General features: G+C 41.4%; 1 protein-coding gene across 2 annotated transcripts; it reads left to right on the top strand.

Moving 5' to 3' along the window:
- The first annotated feature begins 506 nt into the window (after positions 1-506).
- LOC113661979 (nuclear receptor subfamily 4 group A member 1-like) lies at positions 507-7,093 on the top strand. 2 transcript variants are annotated; one of them, XM_027176550.2, is made up of 7 exons: positions 507-698; positions 3,364-4,190; positions 4,377-4,506; positions 4,957-5,111; positions 5,221-5,423; positions 5,525-5,703; positions 6,399-7,093. In XM_027176550.2, the coding sequence occupies exons 2-7, from the start codon at positions 3,372-3,374 to the stop codon at positions 6,656-6,658; spliced, it is 1,746 nt and encodes a 581-aa protein (XP_027032351.1). In that variant the 5' UTR covers positions 507-698; positions 3,364-3,371; the 3' UTR covers positions 6,659-7,093. The 2 variants fall into 2 exon arrangements, with proteins under 2 accessions (XP_027032351.1, XP_047666338.1); XM_047810382.1 differs by having other exon boundaries at positions 508-698; positions 3,367-4,190.
- Positions 7,094-15,815: the final 8,722 nt, after the last annotated feature.

The following is a 15,815-nucleotide window of genomic DNA, read 5'->3' as shown; positions in this document are numbered from 1 at the left end:
ATTATTTTTATTTGATATTATATTATATTATATTATATTATATTATATTATATTATATTATATTATAACACCGAATCGAATGTAACGCTTGAACTTGTTTATAAATGTAAAATATTATATACATTCTATATGAAGATGAACACGCAGTAAACGGTCCTGCTGTAAATATAAATGTAAATCATGGATGTAATTAAAACGTCCAAACCCACTGTTTCCCGTCTTTGCGTGATGACGTCACTCCGCTTTTGTTGTTTTTATAGTCAGAGAAAAGCAGCGGCTCGTGCGTCTATTTTTAGCGCGAGCGCGCGCGGTTCCGCACTCTGTATTGCGTCAATGGAATCCCGGTAGCGCGTGTGCGTCAAAGGGCGCGTGGGCACACGTACGGCGCCACGCACCGGATTGGCTCTTGATCCGGAAACCCCGCCGAGATTACAGTCCTTATATGGCAATGCCACTCCTCCGGGGCGACGTCACGGTAAAATATATCGGTCAGGTGTGGCGTAGAAGTGCAGAGTGTCTGGAGATGTAAGTGGACCTGTAGAGCTCACTGCTGTCACTGCTGTCACTGCTGTCACTGCTGTCACTGCTGTCACTGCTGTCACTACTCTCACTGCTCTACACAGGTCTCTCTCACTGCGCTTCTGTGTGGAATTAAACTCTCTCAATTATACACAGACCGCACGGATACTGTTCTAAAGGTAGGAGTTTATTAATGACTTAATTTAAATGCCATTATCAATGACTGTGGTAGTTTATAAGCCTTGTTTTACAGACTGTGGGTGTGTGACAGTGTTAGTGTGTGTGTGACAGTGTTAGTGTGTGTGACAGTGTTAGTGTGTGTGGCAGTGTTAGTGTGTGTGACAGTGTTAGTGTGTGTGACAGTGTTAGTGTGTGTGGCAGTGTTAGTGTGTGTGTGACAGTGTTAGTGTGTGTGACAGTGTTAGTGTGTGTGTGACAGTGTTAGTGTGTGTGACAGTGTTAGTGTGTGTGACAGTGTTAGTGTGTGTGTGACAGTGTTAGTGTGTGTGTGACAGTGTTAGTGTCTGTGACAGTGTTAGTGTCTGTGACAGTGTTAGTGTGTGTGACAGTGTTAGTGTCTGTCACAGTGTTAGTGTTTGTGACAGTGTTAGTGTTTGTGACAGTGTTAGTGTGTGACAGTGTTAGTGTGTGTGACAGTGTTAGTGTCTGTGACAGTGTTAGTGTTTGTGACAGTGTTAGTGTTTGTGACAGTGTTAGTGTGTGTGACAGTGTTAGTGTGTGACAGTGTTAGTGTGTGTGACAGTGTTAGTGTGTGACAGTGTTAGTGTGTGTGACAGTGTTAGTGTCTGTGACAGTGTTAGTGTCTGTGACAGTGTTAGTGTGTGTGACAGTGTTAGTGTCTGTGACAGTGTTAGTGTGTGACAGTGTTAGTGTTTGTCACAGTGTTAGTGTCTGTGACAGTGTTAGTGTGTGTCACAGTGTTAGTGTCTGTGACAGTGTTAGTGTGTGTCACAGTGTTAGTGTCTGTGACAGTGTTAGTGTGTGTCACAGTGTTAGTGTCTGTGACAGTGTTAGTGTGTGTTACAGGGTTACTGTCACCTTTGTTGCCAATATACACCATATAAAAATATGCAAACAAACAAATAAGAAATAAAAAAACCAAACAAACAAACAAACAAACAAACAAATAAATAAATAAATAAATAAGAAAGTTCTTTAACCTCTTTGTGTATGAGTTCCTCCCTGGATTCAGAGACGATCTAGGGAAAATAAAGTGTAGTAAGTAAACGCTACAGAGAAAAATAAGGCAGTTTGTTCACAAGTCCATGATCTATGAAAGATGAAAGTGCTTCTGATGCTAAAAATCTAAAATCGATATTTACTTTTTATTTTACATTCATATAAAACACTTTGAACTGCAGACCATATACCATATACGTATGATACAAGCTAGATATAAATCTAAACCACAATTTTATTTTCTAGCATTATTATTATTATTATTATTATTATTATTATTATTATTATTATAGAAATAAGCAGTTATTAAACTATTAACTAATATGAATGTATGTGTTAGGTAATCAAACGTATATCAATCAAGCTGATATAAAATCCAGCAGGAGTGAACACCATAACTCATGTGATTCATTTCATAGCCTCTCAGATTCACCCCCATGAGATTTACTAGGATGATCAATGACCCTAAAGATGGCAGCACTGGGGTATTGCATGGCTTTGTGACCTCGCTCTTGTGCACATTTTATGATGTGTTTAAGTATCAGACAAGGCATGTGTTCCATATGAGTTCACAGCCGCGAGATGCGACTGTCTCCTTAGAGGTCAGGAAGCTCACAGAGTTTCGGAGGTCAAGGACGTCTACACCAGTGGCCTAAAATAGCAAACAGATTAAAGAAGATGAAAGAACCTCGATTTTAAGTAGATATTACTTAGATAATGTGTAACTTGGCAGATTCTTGTGATACCCCACAGCTGCCAAGTCATACAAATAAATGTGGGAAACATTTGCATTGCTTTCAAAACCTTTGAATTCAAAGTTTTTAAAAATTCTATATTTTAGAGCAAGGAAGAAAAAACAAATCCACAAGCAGTTAGTTTAGAATTTTTCACAATACTAAGTAGGAAAATGAACCGTGGTAAGTCTCTTTGCGATATGTTGTTACATCAGATACAGTATAAATAAATCCAAGTACTACAACTGGTGTTTATTTCTATTCTTGTGTCACTATAAAAATCACCTACAGTACGTTGTTTATTTTTAGCTCTACATGTGGTAGTGATTTTATACCGTTATTAGATTATAACGCTGTAAAATGTGTTGCCTGAAGGTCTTGGAGAACGCTTTCATTCTGCTTAATGCTTCAATACAGCTAGATTAAAAATATAGCTCTTTAGTCTAGTGCTCATTTCTAAAACGTAAAACATCCTGGTGGACGTTTACCCGAGCTCGGGCAGCCTGCGTTGGCCTTCACACCTTCTCCGTGTTGACTTGCATGCTGTCTTTATCTGAAACCCAATTCTGACATACTCCCAAATGTCGTGATTCGTACATGACCTGTAGAGTGTGCATTAACAGCTCGGTATGAAGCTTCTTTCAGCAAGTAGATCGTTTACGCAGAACCCGGCCTCTCTGAAGTACCTCTGTAGTTTAGGTTAGGTTCGACTACGGCGGTAGCTCGGGAGTCGGGGATTTGGGATCTGTGCCACTTAGAAGTGCTAAGATACCTTTGAAGTGGCTCTGGCATATGAGTTATGGTCTCGTGCACCTGTGAAATGTAGACGTGCTAGCAGATAGTGTAAGCAAATGTTTGCATAGGTTTATTATTACGACAGTCAATCCTAACGTTCTTTCTCTATTTGCAGCAGTAGCGATGCCTTGCGTCGAGACCCAGTATGGAAGCCTGCCTTATGAAAGCAACTACTTCAGCCCTGATTTTCTAAACTCAGGTCTCTCCAACAAGCAGTGTATGGATCTCAGCATACAGAGGGAGCAGCTTTCTCCTCCATCGCTGCCCAGCATCAACACTCTAGTGGGTCACCCTGGTGAGATCGACACCTTCTCTTGCCAGTTCACCGCATCAGTCTCGCCTGTCATGAACACGCCTAGCGACACATTAGTTGAAGGTTCGAGCCCACGTGGTGTTCAGTCTCCTTTCAAGCTGGACGAAATCCAGGTCTACGGCTGCTACCCGGGAACCTTTGCCTTCAGTTGTCTGGATGAAAGCTTATCCTCATGTGGATCTGATTATTATGGAAGCCCGCTTTCTGCAACTTCCTCACCTTCCACCCCAGGTTTCCAAAACCATCCTGGTTCAACCTGGGAAAGTGCCTTCAGTCCATTTTCGTCCATGTCCTGGCCATCAGAAGTCACAGCTCTACACCAGCAGCCTTCCTTCTTCACGATTAGCTCTCCAGTTGAGCAGCAGTCCCCAATCCGGGATCTCCAGCTGCAGCTTGGAGACGAGGATGCTTTTGGTCAACTTCACCAACCATCTCCATTACAGTTCCCATCCCTGGAGCTTGACAATGGATGTATGCACAATCAGGTACTAAAGGTCGAAAGGGTCGAGGCTCATCCTTCCACAAAACCAAGGAGTCCCAATGAAGGACATTGTGCAGTATGTGGGGACAATGCTTCCTGTCAGCACTATGGGGTTCGCACCTGTGAAGGGTGCAAAGGGTTCTTCAAGGTGAGTTGGTCCCTGAATCGTCAAGCTACTATTCTAACCAAACTGTTAGTTGTGGATGACTCTAACGAGTGAATAGTGAACCCAAGTGGACACAAGGTTCACAAGAATTACAAATTATCTGAAAAAAGATTTATCTGCTCCTAATACTGTACGTAACTTTTTGCTGCCTTGTGTTTTCTTTTATAGCGCACTGTTCAGAAGAATGCAAAATATGTCTGCCTTGCTAATAAGGACTGTCCAGTCGACAAGCGACGTAGGAACCGATGTCAGTTTTGCCGATTTCAGAAATGTCTTGCAGTAGGAATGGTCAAAGAAGGTAAATATGGATAAAACATGCCAGATGATCATCTTTTAGAAAACAAACAGAACTTTTTCAGAAAGTTAGAAAAAAAAAACATTCCATCCCTATCAGCCAGGAGAAACCGTCTGTTCTATGCAGAACCCAAAAGATAAGGTTTCTTTTAAAGGCTGAGTTTGAAATAGAGCCTGTTTAGAAAGCAAGAACCAACCAACAGGGTACATTCTAAGATAAAATATCTATTTGGCACCTTAAAGAGTTCTTGCTTTTGTCTGTTTTCTTGCCTAAACTTTTCTTTGCAATGTCCATCAAGAGAGCTCTTATAAAGCTAGAACCAAACATAATGTACACTGTGGTACCATAAAGGGAAATGTTAGAAATACAGTTCTTTTAGAACACTAGAACCAACCATGGTTGAACCCTAAAAAGTATTAAAACTCCGATCTTCTGTCTTGTCCGTGTTGTTAGTGGTGAGAACAGACAGTCTGAAAGGTCGAAGGGGACGTCTTCCATCAAAGCCCAAGAACCTTCCGGACCACGTGACTCCTGTGAATATCACCGCTTCACTTGTAAAGGCTCACATCGATTCCAACCCTGCTGTGGCAAAACTGGATTACTCTAGGGTAAGGAAATGGAATATCTTGTTCTCCAAGAACATGAGAAACTCCTCCAGACTCCAAAACAACGATTCCCCTTTTTGTTCACTCACATATTATTCTTTTCAATATTTAGTACCAGGAAGATGTGAAGAACCTGTCTGAAAAGGTGAACGCCAGTGACATCAAGCAGTTTTATGATCTCCTCACCGAGACCATGGAGGTTATCCAGAAATGGGCTGAGGCTATTCCTGGGTTCTGCACTTTCTGTCATGAAGACCAGGAGCTTCTGCTGGAGGCTGCGTTTGTTGAGCTTTTCATATTGAGATTAGCATACAGGTAAGGATCTCCACAAAGGTTCTCTGAAGAGTTTTTTAAATTTTCAGATGATCAGATATCTGGACTGAATATGACCTTTTCCTCTCATTGTGTTACTTCAGATCAAATCCAGAGGAACACAAACTGATCTTCTGTAACGGTGTGGTGCTGCACCGCTCACAGTGTGTACAAGGGTTTGGAGACTGGATTGATTCAATCATGGACTTCTCCCAGAGTCTCCATCGCCTGAGCTTGGACATAACATCGTTCTCTTGCTTAGCAGCACTCGTCATCATCACAGGTGAGAAATATATCATTAAACACAATGCTCTTTGGTTAAATACGTTGTTCAAAGTTCACCCTTACATGCGTTCCTCATGAGTTCCTTTGATAGTCAGTTCCTTGCTTTTTAAGATTACTTTACTACAGGGGAACCCTTAAGCTCTAAGAAGTCTCGGACAACAAAAAAAAAAAATTTAAAAGCTGAAATCTGCACAAAAAATACCCTCTTAAAGGCTTCATCTGACTTCCAAAAAGGTTCAGTTTGCTCATCAGTGGAATAGATACAAGTTCTGTCCATCTCCCAGGAAAGAGGATTTATATTATACCAAGTTAGAACCCCTTTAGAAAACTAAATCCAACCACAATATACAGTACATTCTTAGAAAAAAACAGATTATCTATCTGGCACCTCAGGGTTCTCAGCATTGGTCATTGAGAGTGCGTTATAGGTTCTAAGCAGCACCCAGATTAAAGGGTTAGAAGGCAAGAACACAGAGTATACTGTTAAAACCAGATCCATCTTACACTCTGAAGTGTTCTTTAGGATCCTGTAGAGAACCCAGACATGGGGTTTCCTTATCCTAGACTGTTCCAGGCAGAATCTGTTTAAGCTCAAATTATTAAAAGTACTTGTTTTTTTTTAACCATAACTCTTTATTCAGTTTCAGTCTGTGATGAACATGTTCTAACACTTCACTTTCACGTTCTCTTCAGATCGTCATGGTCTAAAGGAACCCAAACGCGTGGAAGAACTTCAAAACCGCTTGATCTCCTGCCTGAGAACCCACATGACCAGCAGCAGCTCAGACCAGAGCAGATCTCAGCCATGTCTGTCTAGGCTGCTGAGCAAACTTCCAGAGCTGAGGACTTTGTGCACACAGGGTCTGCAGCGGATCTTCTACCTGAAGCTGGAGGACCTGGTTCCTCCTCCACCGATAGTGGAGAAAATCTTCATGGACACACTTCCATTCTGAGCGTTGAATGAAACACTTGCAGGACAAAACCGAGACAGAATTCCAGACTGTTTCTGTAAGAGAAGGTTTTCCAGTGAACTCAGACAGACTGATGCTATTCTGATTAAAGAGACCTTTCTAACAGAGTTCATCTGAGAACTATGAGGAAAACGCAGTGTTCCTTACATGATGTAGCAGATATTTTTTTATGTTGGAGAATATTAGAGGGCATTTTCTATACTTTCATCTGTGTGTGTGTGTGTGTGTGTGGTTATGACGTTATTGCTATGCAAATATCTTTATATTCAGTGATGAATTTGATGTAGATTTTAGCATCAGCAGGATTTTATACAAAGCTTCTTTGTCAACATGTCATGTTGATTTTATATTCATTATTATAACTTTTTTTTCCCCCAGAAAGCAAAAAATTAAATATTTTTTCCAGTCAAAATTTGAGACGACATTCAGTGTAATGCATTATTGTTTCCATGGTAACAGCTCATTCATAGGGGCATGACGCTCCAGTGTAACAGTACAGGGCCAGTACGGGGCCTGTAATCTTTCTTATGTAAAGAAATGTCTGGAAGGAGACTCCAGTGTCGGCGCTTCATAAGTCCGTTTCTCAGTAACACGAAAAGCTGCAATTTTTTTCTTTTATTAACTTGAAGAGAGAGAATAAAGAGAGACTGCTAAAGGGAAACATGGTTTATACAGTATGCTAAACACAGTTTATAGTTGTTATAACAGAAGCAACATCAGAAACTCTCTCACTTATTGTGCAGATGTTCCACAACATTAAATGTAAATGCAAACAGATAAAAAAGTGAATTCTTTAAATGTTCTTAACATTCGCTGTGGTGTGTGAGGAAGTAAACACTAAGTGAGGAGGGATGAGACCTTCTGGTTGTACCAAGGAATCAGCGATTTTTGTGATCGTAGGAATTAACGAGCAAATTCTGCGAGGAGGATTCTGAGGGATTTGGAATTCCTGCAGATTCGGATCAAGGTACATCGTGTGACAACACAACACTAAGCTCTCGCAGAGTCAGTACAGATGTGCCTTCACTTGTAGAAATTAGGTAAATGACTTCACATAGTTGTACATGGAAAAAACTAGCAACAAACAACACCACAAATTCCATCGCATATTTAGAAAAAAATCTTTAAAATCACAAACAGCTCCTGAAGGAACTGAGTAGCAAATTCAGGCTGGATGTCGACCATCACTTAACCCACCTCAGGGGTTAAATGTAATAAATGTCTAACAGACATTTGCCTACTAAATGTCTCCTATTTTGGTCAGAGCCTCGACTCAAACAACTTCTTTGCTTTTTCTCCGTAGATGACTGCCCGGTTTTGTTAAATCGAGTGTTGAGTCACTTACATCGACTGGCAAAAGGAGACACTGGAAAAGCCCCCAGCATGTTCTAACTAAAGTATATCAGATGTGTGTTTGGATCACGTCGTCTCCAATGATAACTGGCATTACCACAAAATATAAATTAACATTAACATGGAATTTCCATGCGTGTGGTAAAGGTTTAGCCACATGGCATGATTTTCACTTATTATAATTTGGTAGACTCATGAATTCTCCCCGAGGGACACGGTGGCTACGTGGTTAGCACGTTCGCCTCACACCTCCAGGGTTGGGGGTTCGATTCCCACCTCCACCTTGTGTGTGTGGAGTTTGCATGTTCTCCCCGTGCCTCGGGGGTTTCCTCCGGGTACTCCGGTTTCCTCCCCCGGTCCAAAGACATGCATGGTAGGTTGATTGGCATCTCTGGAAAATTGTCCGTTGTGTGTGTGTGTGTGTGAGTGAATGAGAGTGTGTGTGTGCCCTGTGATGAGTTGGCACTCCGTCCAGGGTGTATCCTGCCTCGATGCCCGATGACGCCTGAGATAGGCACAGGCTCCCCGTGACCCGAGAAGTTCAGATAAGCGGTAGAAAATGAATGAATGAAGGAATGAATTCTCCCCCTTGTTTTGCAGTTTCCATGGCAACATTATCCATATGATTTCGTTACCTGTTTCTTGTCAGTTCTTCAATAGTTTTTGAGTGAATACCCTGTCGTGTTCTGACCCCTTGTTATTTGTCCATTTGTCCTTTAATGGTTTATTTGTCTCAGGTTTTTACCCAAATAAAGCTTCTGACAAAAGATTCTGCCACTTCCGCATGCTCCAGGTGAGATCCTAAACACCTTTCGAACAGGTTTCAGGGCTGATTGTGGAGCAGACAGGAAACCTGACCAAAACCTCACTGCCAGTCAAAAGATGTTGAAGACATCAACATTTCTTTTTTGATCTTTGGCAGGCACAATGGAAAAAAAACACAAGAGCAGGGGTCCCGGGTGCCGGAGCAGCGAGACGGAGTTATGTGTGAGCTCTGCGGTAAACGATCCTCATGTTCATGTGCACCACTTAAGCTATAAACTTGGAAGAACACTCAGAGATAAAATTTAATATCAGCTTCTGAATAGCTGAAGCAGCTCTGGCAGCGTTATCTGCTGAGTCAGGCTTCATCAGAGGCGCAGCACGGCCTCGTACATCCTCCCAGCACACAGCAATGTTCCATTAACACCTGCAGTGTTTATATTCAAGCAGCTGGACGCAAAATAAACAGCCAAATCAATAGAGCAGGTGTTAATTCAACACCGGGGGTTTTGTTGAAGTGAAAGAGGATGGTGAAGTTTCATCCTTACAACACGTTAGGAAAAGAATTCACACAGGCCAAGTCATGTAAAAATCCACCCGCAGTCAGGGACAGAAACAAGATTTAATCTGAGACTAAAGGACAGTTAGGAGTCTCGTCTTCACTGGAAGCATCAACAGAAAAGAAAAAGAGCCTCAGTGGACAAACTGAAAGTGGCTAGACTTCACATTTTAAATGGAATTTGTTTAGTTTTAAGGACGTTCCACTTTTACTGCAGTACACATACAGTAGATGTTTCAGCTCCTCTCTTCATTTACTCTGAAGAAAAAGATCTCTGAGGTATATGTTTTGTCCTATGACTTTTGAGCCTCTGAGGGCGAAATGGGAAAAGTACTTAGGATCAAATTTTAGTAATGATGAGCGGTCATCTGTTTGTACATGTGTTTTCCCCACAGGTGTCTCAATATCGGCCATTGGACATTTGTAAATTTATCCACAGGACTTATCTAACTCCAGTTCGACTTCATAGAATGTTCTCCAACTCTTCTCAATGTTTCAAATGTAGGACGGACATTGGCACAGTGATGCATGTGTTTCGGGATTGTGATAAAATCAAAGGTTACTGGAAAGAGATCCATAAAGTTATTTAGAAGATTATCGGAAAGACCTTCGCATTGTCTCCTGATGTTTACCTTCTGAACTGTAAAACTGGTCGGTGGCTTGACCGTGGCAAAGAAAGTGTACTGAACGTTTGCATATATCTAGCGAATAAATGCATATTATTACTGGGGTCAACTCCTCAGTCGATATGTGGATAAGTCCAGCCGTCAGTCTTTTACCCCTGGAACAACTAACTTATTATCTGCATCAAAGATCAGACGATTTTTGGCAAACTTGGTCTTCTTTGTGGAACTTTCTGGAAGACGTTCAGTAGCTGATAAATTCTGTTAATTTTTGGTCTATAAAATGACCCTGTTATTTACTTTGATATTCCCTGCTGTATCGTATAATGTGTGTGTTTGTGTGTGTGTGTGTGTGTGTGTGTGTGTGTGTGTGTGTGTGTGTGTGTGTGTGTGTGTGTGTGTGTGTGTGCACTTTGGATGGGTCAAATGCAGAGAACGAATTCTGAGTATGGGTCACCGTACTTAGCCGTATGTCACGTCACTTACTTTAATTTTATGTACATCCATAGTCTGTAAGGTGATACGGTGATAGATGCTGCTATGAGATACCGGTACCACTGTGTTGTGTTATTGTTAAAATAAAATTAAAATAAAGATACAGTAAATGTGTTCAGCTTTGTGGGCCATTCGTGAATGAGTTCCTGCTGTCGCTTCTGTTACAGCAGCTATAAATACTCGTCCTCTCAGCAGGCTTGTCATGGTACAGGTGTAATCTTCTTCTACAAATGTGAAATAAACATCTCCTTAAAGAAAAATCTTGCTTTTTAACCTGTTCATGAAACATTGTGAATGCACCATCACATGAAGATAAAGCTGTTACGTCCAGAAGCAGGTGAACTCTTCACTCTTGAGGATGATACTTGAGGAGGATCCTTACGTATTCAAAGAAATTGTGAGAAACCTTTTACTCTTTTGTATACTAGAACATGGATGATGGATGGTGGGATGGTTGAAGGGGAACCTTATAGTCCTTCAGTGTTAACTATTTTGGATTTATTACCTTATATGTGGCTTACACAAGTTGAGAAACAGTCTCGGTGATTAGCAATATATCAAGGTACCAGGACTCTGGAAAGTTCTGCCACTGACCGATCATCACCTCCACTATCTATGTCACCTCCCAGAATAGCATCTTAAAAATCGAGGCACTTAATCCCTAACACTTATTTCTGCCTTAAATGGTAAGAGAAGGAAAAGGCATTAGCTAGCTAATTTTCACGTCTCGCCAAGAGATTAGAGACGCTCTAAGTGATCATCTCACACGCCGCTTAATTCACTCCCAACTCTTCCAGTGTTACTGCTGCACTGTGATCTTCTGTTTCTGGAAGTGTTAGTCACAAGAAAACGGATTCATCTGAGGAAGATAAACCACACATACTCCTCTGAGCAGAAACAGAAAGTCGAGAAGCTGTATATAAGTAACAGCTGAGCTCAGAAACCCAACAACACTTCGCACAGTTTATGTTAGACTTCAGGACGCAGTACATGCTGTAGAATTAGACCAGACTCTCGATATAAACACTGTCAAAGCACTTTAAAGATTTTATTATCGTCTAGAATTTTGAATAAGTCAAGTTTTATAAGTTTTTGGTCCCACAGGCTATTCAGGCTAGTTGGACATCAGCTTGACTTGTGATTGGTTCTCCGTAACCTTCAAGAGAGTGACTCTAGCCAAGCTGCACAGATCCCTCTGAATCTCTTAGACGAGGTTCTGCTTCTAATGAGTTGTTTCATTTGTTTCATAATTCCAGACATCATGCACGCAGCAGAACACAGAGAAGATGGGAGATCTTTTCCAGGTGGAGGAGCTGCTGCAGCTGTAGCTTCTCATATCTTCTAATTTCTTTCTCTATGAGAAACAGCGATGATGTGGTCCAGACCTGTGAGCCGGTCGTTGACTAGGTTCGGGGTTCAGGGTTCAGGATGGTGACAGCTATGTGATCTGGGGTTCTGTCAGCCATCTCACAGCTACACGACGATGATGGGGCTACTAGAGTTTTGGCTGATGGATTTCATGACCTAGCTGAATTCCCTCACACCTCTCTGCTGAAAAGATCCGGCTGTTACTCCACCCAGAGCCTGACAGCAAGCATGTGGGTGGATATCAGATGGATGTTACAGAACATTAGCAGGTTATATCTCAAATCCTCTCCAGACACCGATTACAGGCTGAAAAGTCGTGCTGATGAAACAGAATTATCAGCGTGACCGAATTAAGCGAATCTGACATGTTGACACATTTGTTTGGAGATCAGCTCAAGTCTGATTACTCCAGCACTCGGAAGGTCAGTTCTGTACACTACAGGAACATCATTAGGATCTCAAACTTCACATGAAAAACAACTTCAGGATCACAAACATCATTGACATTTTGGAAAACAAAAATATTGCCTGTGTATTTGTGTCTTTATTTAGACAGAAACGTCGAATCCAACCTTCCTTTTAAACTCAAGGCTGCTTTATTGTTCCACTTAACCCGCAAGAAAAAAATAATCACAAGCTCGGTTTCTCAGACCGATCCAGGGTTGGTGTGTGATCTGATGTTTCATCACTTCTCCGCTTTACATTTTATCATTTCATTCATTCATTCATTCATTTCCTACCGCTTATCCGAACTTCTCGGGTCACGGGGAGCCTGTGCCTATCTCAGGCGTCATCGGGCATCGAGGCAGGATACACCCTGGACGGAGTGCCAACCCATCGCAGGGCAAACACACACATTCTCATTCACTCACACACTCACACACTACAGACAATTTTCCAGAGATGCCAATCAACCTACCATCGAACTGAATCCACAGAATCGAACCCCCGACCCTGGAGGTGTGAGGCGAACGTGCTAACCACTAAGCCACCGTGCCACACTGATCCAGTTTGTGTTTAAATACTTCATATACAGCTGCTGTATCCCAACAGGCCACACCCACAAGATAAGACCAGATTAGATCGATATTGAAAATATTGATAATTTATTGTTAAAATGACAAAAAATGAACTTGATCGATTTGAGAAAATTCAATGCTGTCAATTTTACAAAACTCAATTGAACTCGATTCACAATGTACCTTCCGTTCCATAACATAGTCGTATGTGTGTGTGTGTGTGTGTGTGTGTGTGTGTGTGTGTGTGTGTGTGTGTGTGTGTGTGTGTGTGTGTGTGTGTGTGTGTGTATAAACAGGGCTGAAATGCTGTCTGTCAGCGAGGTAAAATGTAAAGCAGGATGCAGCTGAGCCTGTAATACCAGGAGCTCAGAGCAGAACAGGAAGTCTGTCACGGCAAAGTGTCCGAAAGTCTCATCAGGTTGGACGAGTTGGTCTGAGTCTCCTAAAGAACATACGCTTAGCTTCTGCAAAAGCATGAAATACTGATGTGCACTAAATCTGTTGGCTGCCACATGATCATCACTGCAAACTGCTATTCCTGGTGTTTGTGTTTAACGTTGACCTAAAATACAAGACTAAAAACTGATCATAAAGTCACTTCCCCACTTCCTGTCCATCCATCATGAGCTCTTCAACAGCAGGAAGCATTTCTGGTATCTGTTACTGCAGCTTTAATCAGGGCTGCTGTTCACTTCTGCTACACGTCACGTACAGCTGAGTGAGAATGAGAAGCCATCGCTGGTTTGATGTTGGTGTACACGTGTGCATGACACTCACACACACACACACACACACACACACACACACACACACACACACACACACACACACACACACACACACACACACACACACTGTACTGTTTTTATTATACACAGTGGCGTGACTTTGCAGGTCGAGTGTCATCCTTGACATTAGGTTCATACGTGCACGTCGGCATGCGCGCTGTTGTTCCTGTTCGTGCTCATGCTCGTGCTCAGGCTGCAGTGCAGCAGACAGATGAGGAGGTGAGTGGAAAACCCTCTGTCCGGATGGATATTTATAGCCTTGGCTATTGTCATGGTCTGGAAGCCTCTGTAACCTGAGCGCTGCGCTCAGAGATCGGTTGATAAATGAGTTGGCACACACCTTCACCAGCTGCCTGACCCACTGGTGCACTGTACACCAAATCAGATATCTGTTTTCTTACGCTGACTAAAGCCAGGAGACCACAGCGAGAGCATAAAGCGTTAATGGAGATGCCGATGGCCTTCTTCTCTGTAGCATGAATCAGGATACAAAGATCACGTAAAAATGGGAAAAACTTTTTCGGTGCATTACATGTCGTTATGGTTTCTCACGCCGAGCCCAGTGTGACCAGGCGAGATAGCGTTACGCTACGTTCCCCGCTACACCCTCAGGAACAACACAGAGACGACACACTTGCACAAGCACGGCTGTATTGGAAACTTGCCTCCTGTCCAGAAAGAGAATATGAGAGTGGGACATTTCTAAGACGAGAGAAGGGATGGATTGGGTTGCAGCAAGCAGTCAGGCTTGCTCTGGCGTCCAGCCCAGAGACTTTCTCACCAGCTCTAAAACCACTCTTGGGAAAACGCCGAGTTTTTGATTTCAGCGTGAGAGCGCTCAAGAAAGAACCCAACACATGGCAAAATGTGGCCTGAAAATTAACCCTTTCACATTCAACCCATAAGAAAATAAATCACTTGACCCAAAAACCACAGAAATTCAGACTCGGACAAATTAGAATTAGAGTTTTTATTTTAATTCAAACCACAAATGACAAAAAGCAATACAAGAAAAAATTCCAGATTTTGCAGAATTTTCGTTTTTTCATTTATTTGTGATGCGACAAACAATTTTTTTTGTGCTTTTTTTTTGTTTTTTCAAATTGAGTTGGTGAAATCAAAGGATTCTCGATTTAATACTCTTACGATGTAATGACTCTTTATGAGAGTCCTGGACTGTTGTTCACACACGTGACAGGGATATGGAATCAGCTGAACGTGTGGGGTGACGTCCCACGACACGTCTCGACCCAAATCTGCGGGAAATCGGAATATCGCGGAGTTTTGTGTTAATTCCTGATCTGGAATTAAAAGCCAGTGTTACTGAATAATGAGTCGGACACATCAATCGTATTTTAATGAATTATTTATAGAAAGTACATTTGTACCAACAGCTTCTGTAAAATTTCATCTAGAGTTAAAGAGGTCTCTGGTCTCTCATGTCATCTTCATAACCCTTAACTCATCCTGTAATCAGACATAAAGAGATGTTGATGTCTGAGATGATGTCTGATAATCACACATCTGATAATTGGTCCTATTTGAGGAAACACACATCACTGTGTGAGAGAAATGTACCATGGAAGAGAGTTCTCCTCACAGATGGAGGAATCATTTCCGTCATTAAAGACCGACTCTATACCGACAGTACCGTATACAGCTTTGGTTGTTTTCGCCAAAAAAAAGTACATTATACATAACTGTAATTACGTGAATCTAATTAAAGCTCAAAATATTTGCTAAAGGTTAGAAAATTGCATCATCTTTCATTTTAAAATTGGTTCAGCACTTAAAAATGAATGAACATGTTCTGACTAATCAGAATCCAGTTAAAGAAGGTTTTAAAAAGTAATCAGCAGCATGATATCTACAGTTTTATCCAGAACTAACATGAAAATATCCTGATTTAGATGTTTAAAAAATAATTGATCCTTATATATTTATACAATTTCTAATAATAATAATAATTCAATTCAAGTTTATTTGTATAGCACTTTTTACAATTGTCTCAGAGCAGCTTTACAGAACATAAACATAGAGCAGAAGGTAAACATAAGGAATAATAAAAGAAAAAGAATTAACAGAATAAAAAATTCTAGATTATTATTAGTATGTATTTATCCCCCTATGAGCAAGTCTGAGGTGACTCAGGCAGCAGTGGCAAGGAAAAAC

The sequence above is a fragment of the Tachysurus fulvidraco genome, chromosome 2, assembly GCF_022655615.1.
Source record: "Tachysurus fulvidraco isolate hzauxx_2018 chromosome 2, HZAU_PFXX_2.0, whole genome shotgun sequence".
Taxonomy (NCBI): Eukaryota; Metazoa; Chordata; class Actinopteri; order Siluriformes; family Bagridae; genus Tachysurus; species Tachysurus fulvidraco.
This window is presented reverse-complemented; position numbering and strand designations above follow the sequence as displayed.